We start from the raw sequence: 27,926 nt of genomic DNA on the forward strand, positions 1-27,926 counted from the left end.
ACATTAGGAGGACTAGAAAGGAAAAACCAATTACAAATTATCTGCAGTTTGAAGTGTTCCCTTCCAAAGAGCTGGCTAAAACAAGGATAAGCACATACCAGAAGCTTCAGGTGTTAGTAAGTTTTTCTTTCTTCTGGGGCATTCAAGATTCAGGGGAAGTATCTCTCCTAAAACCCATTTCAGCCATATCTCATGGTTTCAGTCTAAGATACAACTTTACGGAGCCCAGCAACCCAGCTCTGGTCCCCAAGTACCATGTTCCCTAAGATGTCAGTAGGTTGTAGAGGCTGGACCATGGAAAGCAACCTTTTAATTGGGAGGCTAAGCAAGATAAAATGGAAAGACATCATGCTGACGTATGGCAGAAACCAACACAATATTGTAAAGCAATTATCCTTCAATTTAAAATAAAAATAAATTAAAAAAGAACTCAGAAAGACATATTTCTAGTTTTATTCCTAGCCCATCTATTAGGTTCCCCACCCCCATCTCTCAGTTCCTATTGGATCAAGTTACAAGCACTTACCAATCAACTGAAAAAGAACCAGTTGAGTGTCAACAGGTACTTACAAAATCTTTCCCTCAACAAGTTTGCTACCAGTTGCTACAACACATGGCATGGAGGCTGCACTTCAAGTTGTGATTTCAAGAAACACATACCTGACTTGGCAGCTGCTAAAACAAAGCACCCAGCATTGGTAAAACCATTATTTTCTAAGAACCAGTTTCCATCCCCAGCCTCTTTTTATTTGTTTCAAAACTCTCAGTAATGTTACAGCGTTAGGAGGACTAGAAAGGAAAAACCAATTACAAATTATCTGCAGTTTGAAGTGTTCCCTCCCAAAGTGCTGGCTAAAACAAGGATAAGCACATACCAGAAGCTTCAGGTGTTAGTAGTTAGTAAGTTAGTGAGAACAGTAGTTCCATCCTAATAATAAATGAGTGTGGAAGGGGATGCAGAGTTCAACTGTAGGTGAGAGGTATTTATCATGGTAGCAGAAATAATAAGGGGAGAAAGAAGAGAATAATCCTTAACAGGAGATCTTAAGCAAGATCAAGGGAGTTAAAGGAGACGTGCTTTTGATAATGGATAGATCCAGCATATATATCTTAATAACTGAATCACATACGCAAAACAGCTCCTCACCCCAATTTGGGAAATATATTCATCCTCTCCAATGAAACAGATGCCTTCCTTCATCCTCCAAGGGGAATTTCATTCTCACCACCTCACTACGATACCATCTCCCCACACATCTGAGAAACCCTACATAGTTGAGAAAGACACTGTTACACAGACAAGAGAAAGACAAGCCTAGAGAGCAAACCCCAATATCAAGACTTGAAAAAGGCCTTCCCACTTGAATGACTCAGAAGGAAATAGGGAAATGCAAAAACAAGAGAGATGGATGAAGCTAAGGGGAATGCATCAATTAAACTTGTCACTGTAGAATCTATCCAGCAAAATCAACTACCCTCAGGTGAACTAAAGAATACTCCTGCACAGCAAATGCTTGCCAGTCCATCCCAAAGTCCTGATGCACCCGCAAGTCGATATTTATGCATATATATATACTTCAAAAAATAAAAGAGGGTCCTTAACTCTCATTTATTATTATCGAAACTGAGTATCAGCACAACCCTTTTGGAGGGTCATTTATCTTTATCTATGAAGCTTTTAAACACATATTACTCTTTAGTCCAACAATCCTTCTAGGAAATTATCCTACACCCTGATACAAGCGCCAAGCATATGAATAAAGATGTCATTAGCAGTGTTTGTAAAGGTTAAAGAAAACTAGAAACAATGTCTGTGCCAGCTATACTCAGAATGTGGGGATCTCAAAAGGCCTAGAAAATCAAAACTATTTTCACAATATTACTAAGAGATTAGTTGCCTTTTTCATTCTTATTCTCTCAGTGTGTCTATACTGATACTGCAACACATCGAATGCAGAAGTAGAAAAGAACCCTTAAAAAAAATTAAGCTGGACATTAAAGAGATATGTAAAAATGTAAAAGAAAAGACTTTTGAAGTCAGCTTTAAGGAGGTAAATACTGATATTTTCTGTTTAAACATAAATAAAGCTTTTAGAGGTCCTCAGTTATAATACATTAAAGTTATCCTAAGGGAAAAAATTTGAGACATGCTACTGTGTCAATAATGCTATACTTTGTGAATACTATGCTGATTTTAGATGAGATGAAACTGTATGAAAAAGTGAAAGTATTGTCAATTTGTATATCCTGACACAAACAGATGCCCCAAATATACTGATAAAAAGGAGATCTATACATTCAGGGAATAGGAAGGGGAAATGCCCACTCATAACATAACCAAGACAACCACAGGTAAAGCTGTCATGGACTGACAGCAAGAAAAAGTGACCATAAAACAGTACAATTATGAGTATAAATAATTAAGTCATTAAAAAATGTTCCCTCTCTACTCCACATCCTGGGTCTCCTACAAAATAAAATCTGATAACTTCTCTAGTATTCTGTTGCAAACTCCCAACACAACCCTATCAAAACGAAACACACACCTTCAGGGATAGGGGAGAGCAGTTAGCACGCGCAAAAGAACTGAAATGAGAGAACGCAAAACTGGTGCCTGCAGTATGGACCCAGCTCGGGACAGCTTGTTTAAGCCCCAGTTCTAGAAACATACTCACACAATATGTCCATGCTCGGTCGCCAGGCTTCTCTGTCCATGGAATTTTCCCTACAGGAATACTGGAGCAGGTTGCAATTTCCTACTCCAGGGGACTGGCCCCACCCAGGGACTGAACCTGCATCTCCTATGTATCCTGCATTACAGAGAGGATTCTTTAACTACTGGGGAATAATTCATGCGAATCTTTTAAAATAGAAAGATTTTATATTAAAAAAAAAAATCTAGGTTTTTGGCTGGGTACAGGAAATAAAGACCCCAAAACTATTCAATCAAAGAATCAATGCACCAAGACTTAAAGTTAGAAAAATAATACCTCTCAGTGTTGCTTTTGAATATTAACTGAATATATAGTGCCTGAACCAGAACCTAACACATAACCAGCACTCAATACTCTTTTTAATAGCATGATCAGAATATCATTTCCCTGGCATCACTTTATTTCTGAATAGTAGAAAAATTAGTATTGATAACAATGATCTAGAAACACATTATGAACAAAAGACTAAGCATCACAGGCTCATTGTACTGTTTAAGAAAAACATTCTAGTATACAATATTTAGGAAGACTTTCAAATCTTCTGTTATACAGTTCAATTTAGCTGGAAAATTCACTTGTTCAAAAGGTATCAAAAGGAAGACCAAAAATCTCACCTGGATAGGAGATTAGCGTAATGCTTTAAACCTATAGTAGATCTGTGTTTCAGGTCCCTCCCACTCAATTTTGTGGACTACAAAGGCACTTAAAAACTAAAATGAAAGCTCAAGGAAAAAAACCTCAGTAGTGTTACATTAAGAGGTCTCACACCTCTGTCAGCCTTCAACACTCTCCACCCCAGTTATACACAACATAGCTGATGCCCTGAACTCAAAAGTTATCACATGCAACAGATGATAACTAAAGGCTTGATTATCCTAAGCCTATTAATTTTCCACAATGCAGGACTACCTACACAAGAGAAAAAGGAAGTGCATTTAAATCACGTTTTCAAAGTGAAATAGTTCTCCCACTGGATTCTTCGTGGTAGCTAAATTTTGAAATGCTTACTGTTGCAAGACCATATACTACCTTACTGATTTATAAGAATAACATAGAAAATGCTGATTCTATCTCTGCTCATTTCTCACCACAGCAGCCAAAACAAAACAGACTTTCCTACCCAAAGTGTTGACCTCTTCTCCTATTTATAGGAGAAGAGGCAGGTCTATCTGTAACCAAGTTCTATCAAGGTAGAAGCACAGGATTCCAATTTTCACCATTTCACCATTTCAGTGCTACCCTGAACAAAACATTTCCTTATGTCTCATTTCTTCAGGCCTCAAGTAACAGTGAAAATTAAATCTTTGTAACTCTGAATAAATAAATCAGAATTTAAACTATTAATATAAATTATTAAAATGATTAATTAATAAGTTATCGATTTTTATTAATATTAATTACAATTATTTAAATATTAATTTAAACTACTGGATGTAAAAAAACATAAAACTTAAAGTAAAAAACATAAGAACACTATTCTTGATGATTGGCAAGTAATCCAGAACAGAGTACTGATGTGATTTTATGTTGAAAGACATCCTTCAGTATGTGAAGAAATTCCAATTTCTTTATCAATTCTAAAATTGGTTGGGCATGGTAAAAATCATAATGGAAAAAAAGAATGATTTGAACATAAAATGAGAGACTAAGCAACAAGCTAATAGGTACAGCATAAACTGGAAGAAAATACACTAATCTTTACTGAAGATGAAACCTTACAAGTACATGGCTATGATAAAACCTGAGAAATTAGGTAATCTATCTTTGTTTTTAAAAAAGGATACATTCCAACAAACTATTTTGCTAGTAGGAACCTATTAAATAAGGATGCAAATCAGAAAATGGGCTCAGTAGCTAGTGGGGTATCTCTCCTCCAAGGGAAAGTGAGCTACAGATCGTCAAGCCAACTCAGCTTCACAAGGGAAGGGCACATTTGCCCAGAACGACATGGACTGACAGAAGACACAAGTACTTCCATTCAAAAACTGCCTTCTTAATTTTCAGGTAAGTCTATAAGCTCCTCTAACAAGATAAATGACTCATATGGAAAACCAGAAATAACTTTCCATAAAAAGAAAATTCTGAATTATCCCATATGGCAAATGAGGGAAGCCCACAATAATGGATAACCTAAGCTAGCAGCCAATGCAAAAATTCCCACATGTGGCTTGAAGACAAACTACAACTTGAAATATCATTAGGCTAAAAATTTGTCTTCATTTCCTTTGATAAAACTTAGGTCTAAGTATAAAGCAGCAAATGCAAGTAGACAATAATATGGGTGTTTCAAACACACTGTAAACAGTTAACGATGTTAATTAAATAACTGATAATATGAGTTTCAAGTCATAGTCTAGAAATCTCATTCAATCTGATACCTCTCCCCGACCTCAGTTTGAACACTGATCTTCCTTGCTTTTCAATTAACCTAGCTATGTGATCTTTGGTTCTTTAGCTTCTCTAAGCCTCGGTTTCCCAATCTGTATATATGGCTAAAAATAGTACCTACATCAGAAAACACCAGAAGATACATGTGGCACACAGCAGACACTCAGTAAAATTTGACTATTATTCCTATTTGGAGTTTTCCTGTTAGAAAAAAGAATGATCAAAAGTAAAAGTTATTTATAAAGGATTCACAAATATCTTGGGATTTTGTAAGCCTACTCTTGGATTTAGTTTTCCTAATAACTTATAAATTGAACAAGGGCACAAAGATTCTTACATTATTGTGTTAAAAGAGTATGATTCCCTATGATAATATGACAATAGGATTTAATGCTTTAAAGTACTTTAAACAAAGGACTCTGTATGAGTACAATTAAACACAGGATGTGAAGTCACCTCTTATTTTAAATTATTATGAGATTTCAAAGAATTCATCTCAAATCTACATATGCTTTCATCTTAAGTTAACCAAACCTATAAAGCCTATACTTTCCAACTCATCACATAAAAAGTTTTCCAAAGAAGCAAAAACACAGAACTTAGAATAGTTGGTTATTATGTGATAGTCATACACCAAAGTAAACTAACACTCCACATTCAAACTTGTATTTTAAGAGGCAAGTAACATAGGCCTCAGAAACATATACCCAATGAATTCAAAACCCTTTAAACGCCTCCAAGAAAAAAGTTTTTCTCTGCTTTTAGTTTGGGGGAGCCTTATAAAGAAACCTATGGGCAATATACTCCAAGTTACCATTTTTCTTTCAATTCAAATTGAAAAGCAATGTCCTTGCAGTCAATTATAGAATGGTGAGCCTTATCTGTTCCAGGGAACTAGAGTTCTGGCTAGGAAGTCCAATTAAAATTCCTTAAAATGAGTTTGTAGTAATTCATTTACAGAACTACAATCATAAACTAAGATAGTTAGCTACCATAAAACTATGGGATATTGTTACAAAACAGGTTTTCAAATTGAGAGGAAAAATTCTGAAAAAAGTTTTACCCCATGTGAACTTTTTCTTTAAGGGAAATTCACGGTATGACACCGCGGGAAGTGGCAATCCCTGAAGAGTTGAGTCTTTAAAAATGTGAAAAGCTTATCTTCAAACAACTTGGTCTTTGAACCTTGAGGGCTGTTTCAAAATCTGTGAAGCTTACGCACCACTGGGGCAGAATCGAAAGGTTCTAGAGATAACTTGCCAACTTCTCCCCACCTGTTAACTAAACCAAACTATGAACACATATTTAAGCAATCAAAAAGCTCCGATAATATGACTCCACACTTGCGGAACGTTTACACAGTGAAACTACACACAAAAATCTTCATTTCTAATGAAAAAGACAACTAGCACTGGGGAAACACCCATCTATCTTCTTACGCAAAGAAATATTTTCTCTGCCTAGCGCAGAGTTGCCAGATCCATGAACCAGCGCTGCCAACCTGCAACAGGATCGGAAAGATGCAGGAGTAACGTGTTTGGGCGGGGGGCGGGGGGAGTACAATAAAATATTCCTGTTCCAAAAAGCGAAACTGATAAGAACTCTCTTAGCTCCGAGAAAAGTTTCATGCCTCCTCTACAGATGGATGAACTAAGACAGGAAATCGGTTTAATCAGTACCTTTCTCAAGGTCACTCTGGTGCACAGGAACGGCCCGCTCCGGGCTCCCGCGCCCACGTCCCCGATCTCGCCACACTCCCAGGCGGCTCCGCTCAAACGCGCCCGGTCCGCTCGCGCCCGCAAGTGCGCCCAGGAGCTCAGAGACCTAAACACTCTCCAGGCAGTTCCGGGAGGGCAGTGGTGCCGGGGCCCGCTCTGCCCCGAGACGGCGGCAGCTGCAGCCCCAGCCGCCCTCTTCGTCCTCCCAGGGAGCGGCCCAGGGGTTCCAAAGAACCGGGGAGGTGGCCCAGGGACGCCGGGGAGACGAGGGATTCACTCACCGTCACTCTCGGCCCTGACAAGCAGAGACATGCCCTTCAGGCGCTCCACGTAGCCGGACGACACATGTCCGGTGCCCCGGTCGTCCCACTGCCGGTCCTCGTTGAGGGTGTAAACCTTCACCCGACGCCGGGTGTCGGTCATCTTGCCGCCTGGGGGCCGGGCCCCGCCGGAGTCGCCCGGGAAGGGGGTCCGGAGAAGGCGGGAGCACGCCCGCGAGCCGAGGGCCCCTCGGCCTCACTGCCGCTGCTGGCCGCCCCGGAGCCGCGCTGCCGCACGCATGGCCCGCCGCGGGGCCGAGTTCTGGTCCCCGCCTTTCCTAGCCTCTGGCTCCTCGGCGCTATTGTCCAGGCCCGAGGAGCCCTGCCGCCCCAATCGGGGCGCGCAGCGCTTCGCAGCTTCCCGCCCCGCCGCGCTAGGAACTTGGGGCGCCGGTCACTGCCCTGCTCCCGCCTCCGCCATGATCTCAGCCAAGCCGCTTCCCGCGCCGCCGCCGCCTCCTCAAGCCGCCGCCGCCATGTTTTCCTTCCTTATACCTGGCCCTGCCACCGCAGCCGGAGGTTGTGCTCCGCTCGTCTGCTTCAAATGTCCGAAGCTGACGGGCTCCAGGTCCCGCTGCAACTGCTACCACTGCGCGGAAGACTCCGAGAGCTCCCAAGCACACGAGCGCTTCTGGCTACTGGGAGTCCCTATCCCTCCGGCGCCGCCGCCGCCGCCTCTTCCGTCTTCCTCACCGAGCCAAAGCCGCCGCCATCTTGGTTCGCCCCTCAATAGTGGCGCGCGGGGCCACCCAGGCAGCGGCTGCAGGGGCGGCCCGTTGGCCCCACCATTTAAAGAGACAGGAACGAAGCTGTGAGTCTCGCAGCGGCGGAGGCCTCGGATGGAGGTGGGAGGCGGGCCCCGGGTTGCCGAGGTGGCGGGAGCGCAGGGAGCGGAGGAGGCGGAACGCTGGTCGCGCCGGTGACGAGCCGGGTCTCCCTCGCGCTCCCCGCACGCACTGTCGTGCGAGCGCAGGGCGGGTGTGCGTCCGTCGCGCCCTGTGTTCGTCATCAGCCGCTCGGGATTCGAAAGGGCGTGGAGGCCGCCTCTGGCTGCTGCGCGTTGCCAGGCTTTTTGCCCGCGGGGCGCTCTGGGTCTGGGGTTCTGGAGCCCGCAGCTGTCTTCACCGGTGGCTCGCGGTCCAGACGCCGATCCCGGCGGGCATCAGGCGGCTTAGGCCTGGGGTCCTCCCGCGCCCGCCCGCCTCCGCGAGTATCCTGTCCGAGCCGCCTTTGGGGCTGGACTGGGCACCCGGCGCGCAGAGGTCGGTGGCGCCGGAGCCTTCTGGCCTCGGGCCCTTTTCCTTTGGGAAGAAACAGAAAAGTTCTTAGGCCGGGAGGTCAGCCGCCAGTCCTGGGCATTGCTGTGGGGCAAACACTGCGGTGCGAATCTGGGGCCCTGGGGCAGTTTTCTACTTCTGGTTGTGGGACCAAGCTTGAAATCACAGGTCTAGACCCTCCACTTAAAATAGCTGCTACCCCTGTTCCTCTGTCCTTTGTCAGAATTGTTTTCTAGCTCTTCATGTTGCGAAAAGAACTTAACGGTTTTACAGAGACAAATGGGGTACTGTATAATCATACTGAGTAATTTTCAACGTTCAGTGTTGAATCTGTTAATCTTCACGGAAGAATGACGTTCTCATTCCTATGATACAAACAATAGCCACCATTTTACAGGGCTTTTTACTATTTGCCGGGCCGTCTAGGTCATTGCTGGCCGCTGGGGGGAAAATGTTAGTTTCATATGTAGCTTTACGGTAGCCACTTCTTTAAAAGTATGAAGCAACTGCTGAAACGTGTGTTTTTAGTGTGTTAAGAAAAAAAATACCTGCCATGCCAGTTCTGCAAGATTCCAAGCATTAGCCACTGCAGTGTACCCAAGACAGTGCACCCTGAGGGGAATTCAGGATGGGGAAAAACGGCAAGTATTCTGTGCTTTAGATTCACTGGCCCCAAGAGAAATAAGATATACATATCTATGGAAAATTTTCTATGACTACCAGATTCTAACATCTTCCCCAAAGTAGAAAAAAGCACTAAAATCATTAACCCAAGATGTCTGTTATTTGTGATTTACAGTAATCTTTTTATGCTTCACTAGGAATGTTTTTCCTAGCAAAAAGTTTGTATATATTCCTGGCTCCTCCCTTATTACTTTGGAGCAGTACCTTAGCGCTAAGAGCCTGTTGCAAGGGCTATATATCAGTAAGGTCTCTTAATAGAACTTCTCAAAACTTTTACACGGTGTCTTTTTCAGTTGATAGTTGAATGCAAAATATTCAATATAAAATTAATGAGATATTTTGAATGATTATTTTCATGCTAAGTTCAAAATATGATATGTGCTTTACCTTGAGTGTCGATTTCTATATGGATGCTGAATTTTCACTGGAAATATATGATGTGGGTTTCAGTTCAGTTGCTCATGCATTGGAGAAGGAAATGGCAACCCGCTCCAGTATTCTTGCCTAGAGAATCCCAGGGATGGGGGAGCCTGGATGGACTGCCGTCTGTGGGGTTGCACAGAGTCGGACATGACTGAAGTGACTTAGCAGAAGCAGCAGCAGCTCAGTTGTGTCCAACTCTTTGAGGCCTCCTCCGTGTGGGTTTAGGTTTCACTAAATTTAACAGCTGAAAAAGTAGATTCACAAACTAAAGTTACCTCAAATATATTTTTCTCCCCAAAATAAATCAAGTATCATTTTTTAAATTTAAAAATTAATTAAAATTCAGTTCAGTCGTGTCGGACTCTGTGACCCCCATTGACTGCAGCATGCCAGGCCTCCCTGTCCGTCACCAACTCCTGCAGCTTGCTAAAACTCATGTCCATTGAGTCAGTGATGCTATCCAACCATCTCATCCTCTGTTGTCCCCTTCTCCCGCCCTCAATCTTTCCCAGCATCAGAGTCTTTTCCAGTGAATCAGTTATTCGCATCAGGTGGCCAAAGTATTGGAGTTTCAGCTTCAGCATCAGTCCTTCCAATGAATATTCAGGACTGATTTCCTTTAGGATTAACTGGTTGGATCTCCTTGCTGTCCAAGGGATACTCAAGAATCTTCTCCAATACCAAAGTTCAAATTAATTAAAATTAAGTAGGATTTAAAATTTAGTTCCTCAGTCCCATTAGCCAAGTCTACAGGGCTTAGTTCTGAAAGCAAGCAGGACCCTGTGGGGCTTCTGGGCACAGAAGACTTTCTGTGTTCCCTGTGCCTTGTTTTCAGGGAATAGATTCCAACCTCCATCACCTTCCCTGAGTCATAAAGGGCACATTGAAACGGTTCCTCATCAGAGAAGGGAAGGGGTACGGAGACGGAGAGGGGAGAGGGGAAAGCCGAGAAAGCATTAGTGCAGCCCTGGGGCAGGGTTGCCTCAGGCATACACAAAATTTCTTTAAGCTCCTTCTGTAACTAAGTTCAGTTCAATTGCTCAGTCCTGTCCGACTCTGCGACCCCATGGACTGCAGCAGGCCAGGCCTCCCTGTCCGTCACCAACTTCCAGAGTTTACCCAGACTCAAGTCCATTGAGTCGGTGATGCCATCCAACCATTTCATCCTCTGTTGTCCCCTTCTCCTGCCCTCAAACTTTCCCAGCATCAGGGTCTTTTCAAATGAGTCAACTCTTCGAATCAGGCGGCCAAAGTATGGAGTTTCAGCTTCAACATCAACCATTCCAATGAACATTCAGGACTGATTTTCTTTAGGATGGACTGGTTTGATCTTGCAGTCCAAGGGACTCTCAAGCGTCTTCTCCAACACCACAGTTCAAAAGCATCAATTCTTTGGCGCTCAGCTTTATTTATAGTACAGCTCTCACACCCATACATTACTACTGGAAAAACAGCCTTGGTAGATGGACCTTTGTTGACAAAGTAATGTCTCTGCTTTTTAATATGCAGTCTAGGTTGGTCATAACTTTTCTTCTGAGGAGTAAGTGTCTTAATTTCATGGCTGCAATCACCATGTGCAGTGATTTTGGAGCCCCAAAAAATAAAGTCCGCCACTGTTTCTCCATCTATTTGCCATGAAGTGATGGGACCGGGTGCCATGATCTTAGTTTTCTGGATGTTGAGTTTTAAGCCAACTTTTTCACTCTCCTTCTTCACCTTCATCAAGAGGGTTTTTAGTTGTTCACTTTCTGCCATAAGGGTGGTGTTATCTGCATATCTGAGGTTATTGATAATTCTCCCGGCCATCTTGATTCCAGCTTGTGCTTCTTCCAGCCCAGTGTTTCTCATGATGTACCCTGCATAGAAGTTAAATAAGCAGGGTGACAATATACAGCCTTGATGTACTCCTTTTCCTATTTGGAACCAGTCTGTTGTTCCATGTCCAGTTCTAACTGTTGCTTCTTGACCTGCATACAGATTTCTCAAGAGGCAGGTCAGGTGGTCTGGTATTCCCATCTCTTTCAGAATTTTCCTCAGTTTTATTAATCCACACAAAGGCTTTGGCATAGTCAATAAAGCAGAAATAGACGTTTTCCTGGAACTCTCTTGCTTTTTCAATGATCCAGCGGATGTTGGCAATTTGATCTCTGGTTCCTCTGCTTTTTCTAAAACCAGCTTGAACATCTGTAAGTTCACGGTTCACGTATTGCTAAAGCCTGGCTTGGAGAATTTTGAGCATTACTTTACTAGCCTGTGAGATGAGTACAATTGTGTGGTAGTTTGAGCATTGCCTTTCTTAGGGATTGGAATGAAAACTGACCTTTTCGAGTCCCATGGCCACTGCTAGGTTTTCCAAATTTGCTGGCATATTGAGTGCAGCACTCTGACAGCATCATCTTTTAGGATTTGAATTAGCTCAACTGGAATTCCATCACCTCCACTAGCTTTGTTCATAGTGATGCTTTCTAAGGCCCACTTGACTTCACATTCCAGGATGTCTGGCTCTAGGTGAGTGATCACACCATCATGATTATCTGGGTCGTGAAGATCTTTTTTGTACAGTTCTTCTGTGTATTCTTGCCACCTCTTCTTAATATCTTCTGTTTCTGTTAGGTTCATACCATTTCTGTCTTTTACTGGGCCCATCTTTGCATGAAATGTTCCCTTGGTATCTCTAATTTTCTTGAAGACATCTCTCGTCTTTCCCATTCTGTTGTTTTCCTCTATTTCTTTGCATTGATCGTTGAGGAAGGCTTTCTTCTCTCTCCTTGCTATTCTTTGGAACTCTGCATTCAGATGGGAATATTTTTCCTTTTCTCCTTTGCTTTTCACTTCTCTTCTTATCACAGCTATTTGTAAGCCCTCCTCAGACAGCCATTTTGCTTTTTTGCATTTCTTTTTCTTGAGGATGGTCTTGCTCCTTGTCTCCTGTACAGTGTCACAAACCTCTGTCCATAGTTCATCAGGCACTCTATCAGATCTAGTCCCTTAAATCTATTTCTCACTTCTACTGTATATTGTTAGGGATTTGATTTTACTGTGTATCATTAGGGATTTTACCATACCTAAATGGTCTAGTGGTTTTCCCTACTTTCTTCAATTTAAGTCTGAATTTAGCAATAAGGAATTCATGATCTGAGCCACAGTCAGCTCCCGGTCTTGTTTTTGCTGACTATAGAGCTTCTCCATCTTTGGCTGCAAAGAATATAATCACTCTGATTTTGGTGTTGACCATCTGGTGATGTCCATGTATAGAGTCTTCTCTTGTGTTTTCAGTAGAGGGTGTTTGCTATGACCACTGCATTCTCTTGGCAGAACTCTATTAGTCTTTGCCCTGCTTCATTCTGTATTCCAAGGCCAAATTTGCTTGTTACTCCAGGTGTTTCTTGACTTCCTACTTTTGCATTCCAGTCCCCTATAATGAAAAGGACATCTTTTTCGGGTATTAATTCTAGAAGGTCCTGTAGATCTTCTTCGTATAACCATTCAGCTTCTTCAGCATTACTGGTTGGGTCATAGACTTGGATTACCGTAATACTGAATGGTGATGTCCATGTGTAGAGTCTTCTTTTGTGTTGTTGGAAGAGGGTGTTTGCTATGACCAGTGCATTTTCTTGGCAAAACGCTATTAGTCTTTGCCCTGCTTCATTCCTCATTCCAAGGCCAAATTTGCCTGGTATTCTAGGTGTTTCTTGACTTCCTACTTTTGCATTCCAGTCCCCTAAATGAAAAGGACATCTTTTTTGGATGTTAGTTCTAAAAGGTCTTGTAGGTCTTCATAAAACCGTTCAACTTCAGCTTCTTCAGCGTTACTGGTTGGGGCATAGACTTGGATTACTGTGATATTGAATGGTTTGCCTTGGAGACGAACAGAGATCATTCTGTCATTTTTGAGATTGCATCCAAGTACTGCATTTCAGACTCTTTTGTTGACCATGATGGCTACTCCATTTCTTCTGAGGGATTCCTGCCCACAGTAGTAGATATGATGGTCATCTGAGTTAAATTCACCCATTCCAGTCCATTTTAGTTCACTGATTCCTAGAATGTCGACATTCACTCTTGCCATCTCCTGTTTGACCACTTCCAATTTGCCTTGATTCATGGACCTAACATTCCAGGTTCCTATGCAATATTGCTCTTTACAGCATCGGATCTTGCTTCTATCACCAGTCACATCCACAACTGGGTATTGTTTTGCTTTGGCTCCATCCCTTCATTCTTTCTGGAGTTATTTCTCCACTGACCTCCAGTAGCATATTGGGTACCTACTGACCTGGGGAGTTCCTCTTTCAGTATCCTATCATTTTGCCTTTTCATACTGTTCATGGGCTTCTCAGGGCAAGAATACTGAAGTGGTTTGCCATTCCCTTCTCAGGGAATGTGGTCCCAGTGGACCACATTCTGTCAATATACCCAACAAAAGGAAGATGTTGGATTCTTCACTGCAGAGACCACCTGAGGCCAGATTAAAGGAGACCCTGCACACACCCTACCCTTATCAGCAACCCCACACTTGAACCATAAAACCTGCATCTGGTCCCATCACTTCACAGTGAATAGATGGGGAAAAAGTGGAAGCGGTGACAGATTTTCTTACGCTCCAAAATCACTGTGGATGGTGACTGCAGCCATGACATTAAAAGATACTTGCTCCTTAGAAGAAAAGCTATGACAAACCTAGACAGTGTATTAAAAAGTAGAGACATCATTTTGCCAATGAAGGTCCATACAGTCAATGCTATGGTTTTTCTGACTCAGTGGACATGACTTTGAGCAAGCTCTGGGAGATGGTGAAGGGTAAGGAAGCCTGGCGTGCGGTAGTGCATGGAGTCACAAGGAGTTGGATGCGACTGAACCATGGTTTTTCCAGTAACCATGTATGGATATGAGAGTTGGACCATAATGAAGCTGAGCACTGAAGAATGAATGCTTTCTAACTGTGGTGTTGGAGAAGACTCTTGAGAGTCCCTTTGGAGTGCAAGGAGATCAAACCAGTCAGTCCTGAAGGAAATCAGTTCCTAAATATTCATTGGAAGGAGTGATGCTGAAGTGAACTCCAGTACTTTGGCCACCTGATTCGAAGAGCCGACTCATTAGAAAGACCCTGATGCTGGGGAAGATTGAGGGCAGGAAGAGAAGAGGGTGACAGAGGATGAGATGATTGGATGGCATCACTGCTCAATGGACATGATTTTGAGCAAGCTCCAGGAGATGATGAAGGACAGGGAAGCCTGGTGTGCTGCAGTCCATGGGGTCTCAAAGAGTCAGACACGACTGACTGACTGAACAAAAATCTGTTAACTTTTTACCCTTTAATTTTTCTGCCAGCTCAGACCTTTCATCTGGGATCATTTTCTTTTTGCCTGAAAGATACCTTTTTATAGTTTCCTGTAGTGAGACTGCACTTGGCGAAACTCTCTTAGTTTTTGTCTGAAAATTATTTTTTTCCTCATCTCTGACAGATATTTTTGGTTGCTATAGAATTCTAGGTTGGTGGTTATTTTCTTTTAAATATATTAAATATATTTTCAATTGTCTTCTTCCTTTTGTTGTTCTGAAGAAATCAGATTATTTCTAATTGCTACTAATGTTTGCCTTTTTTGAGGATGATACATTTTATTTTCCCTGGCTGCTTTTTAATTCTTTATATTTAGGTTTTCTTTAGTTTCACTATTTATTTCACTTTTTACTTGTATTGCTTGGAATGTGTTGAGCTTCTGGAGTCAGAACTGCTGTTTTTCATCATATGCTTGACATTATCCATCATTTCTTCTAATATTGCCCTCTGCCCTCTTATCCTCTCCTTGGGGTACTCCATCTGATTGTATTTTAGATTTTTGTATTGCTTCATCTTCATCTAAGTCTACCATATCTTCCGTATTCTCCATCATTTCTCTTTCTAGTCTGACATTGTTTTCTTACTGGATTTCTTTGTTGTAACAACCTATAATCCAATTATCTAACCCTTTTTTTTCTAGCAATATTGTCACTCTTGTTCTTCATTTACTTAAACTTAGTTTGCACAGCGATTTCATAGCATGTATCTGATAAATCCAGTGCCTGAAGACTTGGTGGGTCTGTTTTGGTTTGTTATTTCTGCTTACTTTTGCTGATAGAGTCCCTTTTTTTTTTTTTTTTTTTTTGAGGGAGGGATCCTGTTATTCTTCAGCTGTGGTTTGAACATTGTACTTGGAAAACTATTTGTAGAAATGGCCTGAGGCCAAGAATTGAGGTGCTTTACTTTTTCTGAAGAAAAGCTATGCTCCTTGGAAGGAAAGCTATGACTGACCTAGACTGCATATTAAAAAGCAGAGACATTACTTTCCCAACAAATGTCCATCTAGACAAAGCTATGGTTTTTTCAGTAGTTATGTATGGATGTGAGACTTGGACCACAAAGAAAGCTGAATGCCAAAGAATTGATGCTTTTGAACTGTGGTGTTGGAGAAGACTCTTGAGAGTCCCTTGGACTGCAAGGAGATCAAACCAGTTCATCCTAAAGGAAATCAGTCCTGAATATTCATTGCAAGGACTGGTGCTAAAGCTGAAGCTCCAATACTTTGGCCACCTGATGTGAAGAACTGACTCATTGGAAAAGACCCTGATGCTGGGAAGGATTGAAGGCAGCAGAAGAAGGGGACAGCAGAGGATGAGACAGATGGTTGGATGGCATCACTGACTCATGGACATAAGTTTGAGCAAGCTCTGGGAGTTGGTGATGGTCACGGAAGCCTGGCATGCTGCAGTCCACGGGGTCGCAAAGGGTTGGACACGATTGAGCAACTGAACTGAACTCTCTTCAGAGAAGAGTTGCATTTGCCTCTGCCAGGTTTTGGGGTTACTGCTAATTCCGAATCACTTTAAAGCAAGTTTAACTTTGTCAACCCAGGTGATTTGAAAACTGGCTATATTTCCATGGGGGCTGTTCCACTTCTTGGCCATCCTGTCCTATTTGTGCTTTGTGTTTAGTTGTTCAGTCGAGTGTGACTCTTTGTGACACCCCCCAGCCCCCCACCGCCCATGAACTGTAGCCCACCAGGCTCCTCTGTCAATGGGGATTCTCCAGGCAAGAATACTGGAGTGGATTGCTGTGCCCTTCTCCAGGGGATCTTCCCAGCCCAGGAATCGAACCGGGGTCTCCTGAATTGCAGGCAGATTCTTTACCAGCTGCTTCCAGGGTTCAGTTCAGTTCAGTTCAGTTGCTCACTCGTGTCCAACTCTTTGCGACCCCATGAATCGCAGCACGCTAGGCCTCCCTGTCCATCACCAACTCCCGGAGTTCACCTAAACTCATGGGCATCGAGTTGGTGATGCCATCCAGCCATCTCATCCTCAGTCGTCCCCTTCTCCTCCTGCCCCCAATCCCTCCCAGCATCAGGGTCTTTTCCAATGAGTCAACTCTTCACATGAGGTGGCCAAAGTATTGGACTTTTCAGCTTTAGCATCAGTCCTTCCAATGAACACCCAGGGCTGATCTCCTTTAGAATGGACTGGTTGGATCTCCTTGCAGTCCAAGGGACTCTCAAGAGTCTTCTCCAATACCACAGTTCCAAAGCATCAATTTTTTGGCGCTCAGCTTTCTTCACAGTCCAACTCTCACATCCATACATGACCACAGGAAAAACCATAGCCTTGACTAGATGGACTTTTGTTGGCAAAGTAATGTCTCTACTTTTTAATATGCTGTCTAGGTTGGTCATAAATTTCCTTCCAAGCAGTAAGCATCTTTTAATTTCATGGCTGCAGTCACCATCTGCAGTGATTTTGGAGCCCCCCAAAATAAAGTCTGCCACTGTTTCCACTGTTTCCCCATCTATTTCCCATGAAGTGATAGGATCAGACGCCATGATCTTCGTTTTCTGAATGTTGAGCTTTCAGCCAACTTTTTCACTTTCCTCAAGAGGCTTTTTAGTTCCTCTTCACTTTCTGCCATAAGGGTGGTGTCATCTGCATATCTGAGGTGATTGATATTTCTCCCAACAATCTTGATTCCAACTTGTGCTTCTTCCAGCCCAGCGTTTCTCATGATGTACTCTGCATAGAAGTTAAATCCCTGTCCTATTAGATAGAGTCCCTGCTACTGTCCTAGGCTTTGGTTCTGTCCTTGTTTTCTGGATAACTTTTTTGTTTCCTTTTGGAGCTTACAATTTCTTACTGTATTATAATTTTTAATGCTATTAAGATTTTTTTAAAATGTGTTAGCCACTACTTTTATGTCATTTTTCAGCATGTAAACTAGCCTTCAATGACAGGATAATAAATGGTATCTCCTTTTATCAGTTATATAAAGTTCTTAATAGCTACAAAGTTCTACATAGTTAAACAATGTGATCTGAAGAAAAAATACACAATTAAAACCTCATTTGTCAGGCTTCTCTGATGGTCCAGTGGTTAAGAATCTGCCTGCCAATGCAGGGGCTGTGGGTTCAATCCCTGCATGGTCTAGAGTCCATGCTCCACAATAATAGAGTAGCCCCTGCTTGCTGAAACAAGAGAAAACCTGCATACAGCAATGAAAGCTTAGTTCAGCCAAAACAAAACAAAAACGGAAACCTCTTTTGCCAAGATCAGGAAGCGTTGTCGTTTCTCATTACAGACGAAAACCTCTGTGATTCCAAAATATGATAGTCCTCTCTTGGGTGCTTGTTTGAGTTTCTACTATAGAGCAAATATATATAAGCATCAATGGAAGACAAAGAAATTTAAAAACAGCTGAAGTTCTGGAAACACACCAGAAAGTAGAGTAACTAAGGTACTATATTAGTTTCTTAGCGTTCCCTAACAAATTACCATATTGTGTGGCTTCAGTTCAGTTCAGTTCAGTTCAGTTCAGTTGCTCAGTCGTGTCCGACTCTTTGCGACCCCAAGAATCGCAGCACGCCAGGCCTCCCTGTGCATCACCATCTCCCGGAGTTCACTCAGACTCACGTCCATCGAGTCCGTGATGCCATCCAGCCATCTCATCCTCGGTCGTCCCCTTCTCCTCCTGCCCCCAATCCCTCCTAGCATCAGAGTCTTTTCCAATGAGTCAGCTCTTTGCATGAGGTGGCCAAAGTACTGGAGCTTCAGCTTTAGCATCATTCCCTCCAAGGAAATCCCAGGGCTGATCTCCTTCAGAATGGACTGGTTGGATCTCCTTGCAGTCCAAGGGACTCTCAAGAGTCTTCTCCAACACCGCAGTTCAAAAGCATCAATTCTTCGGCGCTCAGCTTTCTTCAGAGTCCAACTCTCACATCCATACATGACCACAGGAAAAACCATAGCCTTGACCTTAGTCGGCAAAGTAATGTCTCTGCTTTTGAATATACTATCTAGGTTGGTCATAACTTTTCTTCCAAGGAGTAAGCATCTTTTAATTTCATGGCTGCAGTCACCATCTGCAGTGATTTTGGAGCCCAAAAATATGAAGTCTGACACTTTCCACTGTTTCCCCATCTATTTCCCATGAAGTAATGGGACCGGATGCCATGGTCTTCGTTTTCTGAATGTTGAGCTTTAAGCCAACTTTTTCCCTCTCCTCTTTCACTTTCATCAAGAGGCTTTTTAGCTCCTCTTCACTTTCTGCCATAAGGGTGGTGTCATCTGCATATCTGAGCTTATTGATATTTCTCCCGGCCATCTTGATTCCAGCTTGTGCTTCTTCCAGTCCAGCGTTTCTCATGATGTACTCTGTGTATAAGTTAAATAAGCAGGGTGACAATATATAGCCTTGACGCACTCCTTTTCCTATTTGGAACCAGTCTGTTGTTCCATGTTCAGTTCTAACTGTTGCTTCCTGACCTGCATACAGATTTCTCAAGAGGCAGGTCGGGTGGTCTGGTATTCCCATCTCTTTCAGAATTTTCCACATTTTATTGTGATCCACACAGTCAAAGGCTTTGGCATAGTCAATAAAGCAGAAATAGATGTTTTTCTGGAACTCTCTTGCTTTTTCCATGATCCAGTGGATGTTGACAATTTGATCTCTGGTTCCTCTGCCTTTTCTAAAACCAGCTTGAACATCAGGGAGTTCACGGTTCACGTATTGCTGAAGCCTGGCTTGGAGAATTTTGAGCATTACTTTACTAGCATGTGAGATGAGTGCAATTGTGCAGTAGTTTGAGCATTCTTTGGCATTGCCTTTCTTTGGGATTGGAATGAAAACTGACCTTTTCCAGTCCTGTGGCCACTGCTGAGTTTTCCAAATTTGCTGGCATATTGAGTGCAGCACTTTCACAGCATCATCCTTTCAGGATTTGAAACAGCTCAACTGGAATTCCATCACCTCCACTAGCTTTGTTCGTAGTGATGCTTTCTAAGGCCCACTTGACTTCACATTCCAAGATGTCTGGCTCTAGATTAGTGATCACATCATCATGATTATCTGGGCCATGAAGATCTTTTTTGTACAGTTCTTCCGTGTATTCTTGCCTCTTCTTAATATCTTCTGCTTCTGTTAGGTCCATACCATTTCTGTCCTTTATTGAGCCGATCTTTGCATGAAATTTTCCCTTGGTATCTCTAATTTTCTTGAAGAGATCTCTAGTCTTTCCCATTGTGTTGTTTTCCTCTATTTCTTTGCATTGATCACTGAAGAAGGCTTTCTGATTTCTTCTTGCTATTCTTTGGAACTCTGCATTCAGATGGGAATACCTTTCCTTTTCTTTGCTTTTCGCCTCTCTTCTTTACACAGCTATTTATAAGGCCTCTCCAGACAGCCATTTTGCTTTTTTGCATTTCTTTTCCATGAGGATGGTCTTGATCCCTGTCTCCTATACAATGTCACGAACCTCCGTCCATAGTTCATCAGGCACTCTGTCTATCAGATCTAGTCCCTTAAATCTATTTCTCACTTCCACTGTATAATCATAAGGGATTTGATTTAGTTCATACCTGAATGGTCTAGTGGTTTTCCCTACTTTCTTCAATTTGAGTCTGAATTTGGTAATAAGGAGTTCCTGATCTGAGCCACAGTCAGCTCCTGGTCTTGTTTTTGTTGACTGTATAGAGCTTCTCCATCTTTGGCTGAAAAGAATATAATCAATCTGATTTCGGTGTTGGCCATCTGGTGACGTCCATGTGTAGAGGCTTAGAACAACCGAAAGCCACCTCTTACCCTGGAGGCCAGAAGTGTTGAACCAACATGTCAACAAGACGGTGCTCCCTCCAGGGCTCTAAGGGAGAGAATCTGTCCCTCACTTTTCTAGCTCCTGGTGGCTGCAGGTGTCCCGGCTTGTGTCCTCATGCTCATGTTCATACTCACGTGTCTTCCCTCTCTCCTGAGTCTCCTCTTCCGTGTCTCTAGCACACCTCCCCCTGCCCTTCTCTTATAAGGACACTTGGGATGGCATTTAGGGCTCAGTCACATAATGTAGGATAATCTCTCCATTCTAAAATCCTTAACTTAATCACATTTGCAAAGCAGTCCCACCCACCCCCAAATACAATGAATACAATAATTCTATAGGAGTCATATTATTAACAGCATATTATATTACATAGTGCTAAGTATAATTAATTTTTTTTAAAAAGCCATAGTTTGTTGCTGCTTTTAAACATGATGTACAAATGTCAAATCTTTATTTTAAAAGTTAAAAGTTTGTATTATCCAACCGTATAGTTTAGCAACAGATTTACATGTTAACAGAAGAAGGATCCAATATGACAATTTTGCTATCTACCAAGTGTTTAATGTGCAGATTTTACTCATGCTACATGAAAAGCTAAAAACCTCACACATATCCTATAAAATTGGAGGAAAAAATCCTAGGATTATAAGCATGGAACAATACTTGGATATTCTTTACTTGATCTTCTGTCTTTTTAATAGCGATTGACAGCTAATGAAACATGCGGCTAAAAGACCCATGAGATAATTTGTATGATGTGATCACGGCTGCTCTAGGTCAAATCGGAGGCTCCAGGTAGGTCATTCTTTTTACTTTCTTTCATTTTTCCACCTTCCCTCAGTTTCTCTTGGTTAAATCGTGACGGTCACATCTTCCTCTCACATCCAGTCACCTAAAAAAGAGTGATTACATGTGCATACATACAAAAACAACTAAAGCTGCATGGATATTGGGCATATTAACTCTGACATGTTAGCAATGATAGCTCAAGGAAGAACTGGCTGTACACTCAGAATACGTTGAGGACCCCCCTGCATGAGATATTGCAAGCATCCATCCTCAGAACTCTTATGCAGTTAGTCAAGATGGATACCTACTGAAATTCCAATTTTCTAGTCAGTTCAGAAAGACTTCAGTCCTTGAGAGTGTGTGTGTGTGTGTGTGCGTGTGCGCGCCCGCGCGCCCGCGCTTACTCAGCCATGTGCGACATGACAAAGTGTCATGTGCGACACTTAGGCGCAAAAGTGTTTCCCTCTACTGTTTTCTGTTGCATTTCTCTTGTGAGCCACAAGGGGAGTAATCACTTCTCTCTATCCTGACCTGAGAGGTTCAATGCCCTCTGCTGGAATTAGGGAGTCAGTTCAGTTTAGTCACTCAGTCGTGTCCGACTGTTTGTGACCTCATGGGCTGCAGCACGCCAGGCTTCGCAGTCCATCACCAATTCCCAGAGCATACTCAAACTCATGTCCATCGAGTCGGTGATGCCATACAACCATCTCATCCTCTGTCGTCCCCTTCTCCGCCTTCAGTCTTTTCCAGCATCAGGGCCTTTTCCAATGAATCAGTTCTTTGCATCGGGTGGCCAAAGTACTGGAATTTCAGATTCAGCATCAGTCCTTCCAATGAATATTCAGGACTGATTTCATTTAGGATGGACTGGTTGTATCTTGTTGCTGTCCAAGGGACTCACAAGAGTCTTCTCCAACACCACAGTTCAAAATCATCAATTCTTTGGCACTCAGCCTTCTTTATGGTTGAATGCTCACATCCATACATGACTACTGGAAAAACCATAGCTTTGACTGGATGGACCTTTGTTGAGAAAGTAATGTCTCTGTATTTCACTATGCTGTCTAGGTTGGTCATAACTTCTCTTCCAAGGAGCAAGCGTCTTTTAATTTCATAGCTGCAGTCGCCATCTGCAGTGATTTTGGAACCCAAGAAAACAAAGTCTGTCAGTGTTTCCATTGTTTTCCCATCTATTTGCCATGAAGTGATGGGACCAGATGCCATGATCGTAGTTTTCTGAATGTTGAGTTTTAAGCCAACTTTTTCACTCTCCTCTTTCACTTTCATCAAGAGGCTCTTTAGTCCTTCTTCGCTTTCTGTCCTAAGTGTGGTGTCATCTGAAAATTCATAATGGCCTTCACTTCTTGAGTTTTAAAACACTAAATAATATAACAAGCACTAAATAAATGTTGGCTCGTTTGATAAACTGCATGTGTGAATGCTTGGCTGAGAGCTGCGTTTTCAAAAGATTTTAAAAGACAAATGAACAGAGATTTCATCGTGTTGGACTGCTAGTATCACTTAACTTTCTAGTAATCAACATGCTTTTGATTTCTGCATACTTAGCCTCTTAGGTCCCGTGAAACTGAAAGTCCAGTCTGACTCTTTGCAACCCCATGGACTAATCAGTCCATGCAATTCTCCAGGCCAGAATACTGGAGTGGGTAACCTTTACCTTCTCCAGCGGATCTTCCTGACCCAGGAATCGAACGGGGTCTCCTGCATTGCCGGCAGATTCTTTACCAACTGAGTTATCAGGGAAGCACCTTAGGTCCCTTAGCAGGAGGAACTTTTTGTCTTCTGATTTGAGGTTGCAAACTGCTAATCTGAGGATCAAATCCAGGTGATTGGCCTATTACCTTTGGCTGCATAGTTTAAAAGTTGGGAAATTTTACATAAAAATTTTGATTTGTGATTCCCTTGAGGGACTGGGAAATGTAACCACATTGCTTACATTCCCACAGGACAGCAAAGTGTTGGTGATACATGGTAGAAATTAGCTTTGAAGAGGGCCTGCAAACTCCAGTTGGCTACAGGTTTCTCTTTTCTTGCTTCCTTATTGATTCCTGGCTCCTGTGAGCCCATTAAGTTTCTGATTATTCTTAGGAGATCAGTAAATGCCTTGCTGCCTAGGAGACAGTTGGCTATGTTGTAGATGAGTCAGCAGAACAGTTTTTGAGAGTTTGTGTGTGTTTTTAGTGTAGCTGCAAAAAAAGTTAAGTACCAAATATTCAACAGACTTGAAAAGAAAAACATTTCCCAGGTTATGTGATTTGTATCCCTTTTGAAGTTCCTTAACTCTTTCATGAGTTGATTTATCTCTCAATATATCTGATTTTTCTTTTGCTAAAGACATTAGAAAATTTAACTGAAACTAAGACTTAAACCAAATTAATAAAAAAACATTACCAGGGCTATTTTTTCTTTCTAAAGTGATTAATAATAATCTAAAACATTGAATGGTGAACCAAGGAAGCATGTTTCCTGATGGCATTTACTAGAAGCTATTATTTCCAATATGTAGATGTACGTATTATCTCAATAATTTTTTATTTCCATTTTAAGCACATTCAGATTTCCAACTAACACCTGAATAAATGGTACAGACAACACATTGGCAACTGCTGTGGAACCAAGAACTATTTACATTAACCTGGTAAGATAATGAAAAACTGTGTTTTAAAAAAGTCAAAGTTATGCTCAAAATCCTAGAGCAGAGACCATAAACTAGTAGCCCTACTCCTATATCTGTCTCACACATTGTATTCAAAAATTTTGAATTACTGTAGTTGCAAACTTGGAAAGTCACGGTGCTGTAGCGCAGCTTCCACAAGGGGGCGCTGCCAGAACACTTGACCAGGTCAAGTAACATGCCTGGCCCATAGGCATTAAGAATTTGTGACCTGTGCTCCACAGTTATTCTTTTTCAGTTCAGATGTATTACAAGGAGACTGATTTTCACCGTTTATTCCTAGTTTTAGAAAGTACTGATGGAAACACACACACACAAGAAGTAGCTGTTGGAAATGATAAGGCCAAAATGTGACATCATTGTGTGAGTATTAAATCCAAATAAATTAGCAAACTATCAGAATTAGAGGATTTAATAAAATGACTGTGAATAGATAAATGTAGCTGTTAATAATGCTCTAGTATTTCAGCATGGAAAATAAGATAATTTCTCCCTCACCTCATCTTTTTAAAAATATGTACTAAATACAGCAATTCTTGTTATATGTGGTAGTTAAGTTCTAAAGTTGCCAGACTGTGTTAGTGAATACTGAACTATTACTTCTAGGGGAAATACAGGGATGGTTTCCTGTGAGCTTCTGGTCCCAACTGACCAATACATGACCTTGTTTTTTGTATGTTTCAGTTTAAAGACACTTTATTTAACATAGTGTTAGTCACTAGAATTTTTCACACTTGGAGAATCCCTCTGTTCCTCTCTAGTGATAGAGGAAATCACCACATTGCTAAGTACTTCCCCCTCCACAGAAACAACAGTCCTTACCATCCTTAATCCTCAAAAATAGAATGGGCCAGAAGTACAAGTTAGTCAAATGCTGAGGAACTCAACCTGACTCGACTCCTAAATCTTGTTGTTAGCCCTGAGGATCCTATAATCCTCACTTTCCCCTCAACAGTGATTCTCCCTTTGAGAAGTAATCACTGGCAGGCCCATGAAGATCCCTTACTCTTAGACCATAGGAGGTTCAGATCTGATCCAATTTGGTTTTCTTAAATATTGCCAAGGTCTTATCCAATACACTCATTACTGATAGTTCAAATGCATTTAATACTTTCCCCTGAGATATCCTACCTCAGCCCTTACATGATCTTCATGTTGAAGACCTGGTCTTCTGGGAAAAAAAAAAAAAAAACCATCAAAAGACCAATCCTGAAGCCAAATGGGAGGAACCTTACTTGTTGTTTAGTCACTAAGTCATGTTTGACTCTTTGCAGCCCCATGGACTGTAGCCCACCAGGCTCCTCTGTCCGTGGAATTTTCCAGGCAAGAATACTGGAGTGGGTTGCTGTTTCCTACTCCAGGGGATCTTCCCAACCCAGGGATTGAACCCGAGTCTCTTGTGCTGTGCTGTGCTAAGTCGTTTCAGTCGCGTCCAACTCTTTGCGACAATATGGACTGTAGCCCTCCAGGCTCCTCTGTCCCATGGGATTCTCCAGGCCAGAATACTGGAGTGGGTTGCCATTTCCTTCTCCATAGGGTCTTCCTGACCCAGGGATCGAACCCTCATCTCCTGCATTGGCGAACACATTCTTTACCGCTGAGCCACCTGGGAAGCCAAGGAAACTTACACTGTCTTTCTAACCACTGGTACTGCAGCAGAACCATTAGGAATACATCTTTTATGTCTCAATATTTAAAAAACAAAAGTCTTATTTTGAGATTGGGAAAAGTCACCCGAGCAGCAGACCCTAAGCTGAGGCTCCTTGAGACCTCCCAGAAGCAGATGATGACGTGAGACAAACTGCTTTCTCATGAATTTTGGAAAAAGCAGATGGTACCACAATGGGGTCAACTTCCACCCACGATATTGGAGCACAATTGCATAGGATTCCTTTCTCCAGTGTCCTTCATGTTCCTCCTTTGTATCTTCATCATTTTTTAATTTTTCTGTTTTTCTTTAGTTTTAGAACTTCCTGAGTCATGTCTTTCCTATTCCTTTCCATTTCTGTCCTTCTCTATTCCTCATTTATCCACAGTTGTGTACTTTTCTTCGCATTTGCCCCATCCCCCAACTTCTCTGACCTCTACATCATAAGCAAGAACATGTGAGATGCTAACCAAGAAATTCACTGCATTGCCTCCACAATGCAGTCACAATCCTGACCCCTTCTTCGAAGGATCTCCACATTAATTTCCTGGAATCCACTAGACTGGTTCTCACTGGCCTTGGGTCTTGGTTTTACTCCTTTTTACAGCCTCTGATAAACAATTTTCTGCTTTCTTTTGTAAGTATTCTTCTAATTAAGCACCTTTTCTCCAGAATCCTTTCTCCGCTTTAGACCACCATCAGAGCTCAACAGATGATTAAGCCCATGCTCCAAGGGGGGAGCCAACAAGAAATTGCTGACTCCATGGACAATTTTACTGAGCCTTGACCAAAACCCGCAGGAATTAATGAGATTGTTCTAAGACTGATGATGTTTGTAGTCAACAAGAGGAGGCACTGATTAAGGCCAAATACAGACCTTTCCCTCTTTGTCTGAACCTGCAGATGAGGCCAGATACTGACCCTCCAACATTCCTTCTCTGTCTCACAACTGGTTTGCTAAGATTACAGTTTTTTGTCCCCAGAAACTAGCTAACCACAGAAAAAGACATTTCCTGTTCACATAATTGACGTGACTTCTTGCTGGAAAAAAACACAAAACTATAAATCACCACCTCTGCAACTTGTTTACTCCTCCCTATAAAAGTTTAAGGCAGAATCACCCTGGGGAGACGTTCTGACCATTGGATGTTAGATGCTGTCGCTATTGCCTGAAGACAACCTATCTCCTTACTTGACTGACTGACCTTTGATATTTGTTGTTCAGTCACTCAGCCTTGTCCGACTCTTTGCAACCCCAAAACTGCAGGCTTCCCTTTCCTTCATCATCTTCCAGAGCTCGTGTCCACGAGTCAGTGATGTCATTCAAACATCTTATCCTCTGTTATCCCCTTCTCCTTCTGCCTTCAGTTTTTCCCAGCATCAGGATCTTTTCCAGTGAATCAGTTCTTTGCATCAGGTAGCCAAAGTTTTGGAGCTTCAGCTTCAGCATCAGTCTTTCCAATGAATATTCAGGGTTGATTTCCTTCAGGACTGACTACTTTGATCTCCTTGCAGTCCAAGGGACTCACTAGTACTGTATTGTCTGATCACTTTTAGTGTGATTTAAAAGTGACCAGACAGTGGAGTATTAGTGAAAAATCAAATGGACCAAGAAACAGAAATCAATCTATGTTATAAGGGAATTCCATGTAGGATAAATAAGGTACCACCATGGAATGGCAAAAAAAAATTTTTTTAATTGCTGCTACTGGCCAAATTGCCTGGAATATTCCGTGGACAGTGGAACCTGTTGAGCTACAGTCCATGGGGTCACAGAGTTGAAGATGACTGAGCAACAAACACTTTGAATTTCATGGAGAAAAGTAAAGTTGAATCCTTACCTTATTCAAATAAAAAGATGGGTATCAGACTGAAATCCTAAATTCAAAAATTAAATGTATAAATCTAATTGAAGAAAATGTAGAAGAATATCTGTGTGAACTCGAAGTGGAAAGAAATTTCGTAACCAAGACTCACATAATGAAGAAATGTGAGTGCATCAAACTTAAATTTATAAGCAGTGTACCCATTGGGCAAAATTAACAGAGACGTGACAGACCAGGAGATGTTTGAAAATCTATAACTGACTAGGGATTACAGCAAGGACAATTGATTTTAGATGATGATTTGCAGATCATTATTGAGTGATAAATTCAACTTAG

General features: G+C 42.1%; 2 protein-coding genes across 14 annotated transcripts in view; one reads left to right on the forward strand and one right to left on the reverse strand.

Moving 5' to 3' along the window:
• The window catches only part of PPP4R3A (protein phosphatase 4 regulatory subunit 3A), a 35,457-nt gene extending 27,138 nt beyond the window's left edge, over positions 1-8,319 (reverse strand). The window contains exon 1 of one of the 2 annotated variants that reach the window (XM_069559332.1): positions 7,102-8,319. In XM_069559332.1, coding sequence (XP_069415433.1) covers positions 7,102-7,243 — 142 coding nt within the window. In that variant the 5' untranslated portion in view covers positions 7,244-8,319. The remainder of the gene's footprint in view (positions 1-7,101) is intronic. The other variant, XM_069559331.2, reaches the window with a different exon arrangement.
• LOC138423444 (U3 small nucleolar RNA-associated protein 14 homolog A) overlaps positions 7,257-27,926 on the forward strand; it is a 45,982-nt gene continuing 25,312 nt past the window's right edge. For 2 of the 12 annotated variants that reach the window (XM_070289365.1, XM_070289368.1), the window contains exons 1-2: positions 21,353-21,430; positions 23,990-24,080. The gene's annotated coding sequence lies outside the window, so the exon portion shown is untranslated. Of the gene's footprint in view, positions 7,986-8,159; positions 8,403-8,945; positions 9,059-21,336; positions 21,431-23,989; positions 24,081-24,399; positions 24,480-27,926 lie in introns of those variants that run through there. The other 10 variants (XM_070289364.1, XM_069559333.2, XM_070289366.1 and 7 more) reach the window with 10 other exon arrangements.

This window comes from Ovis canadensis, chromosome 18 (genome assembly GCF_042477335.2).
Source record: "Ovis canadensis isolate MfBH-ARS-UI-01 breed Bighorn chromosome 18, ARS-UI_OviCan_v2, whole genome shotgun sequence".
Classification (NCBI taxonomy): Eukaryota; Metazoa; Chordata; class Mammalia; order Artiodactyla; family Bovidae; genus Ovis; species Ovis canadensis.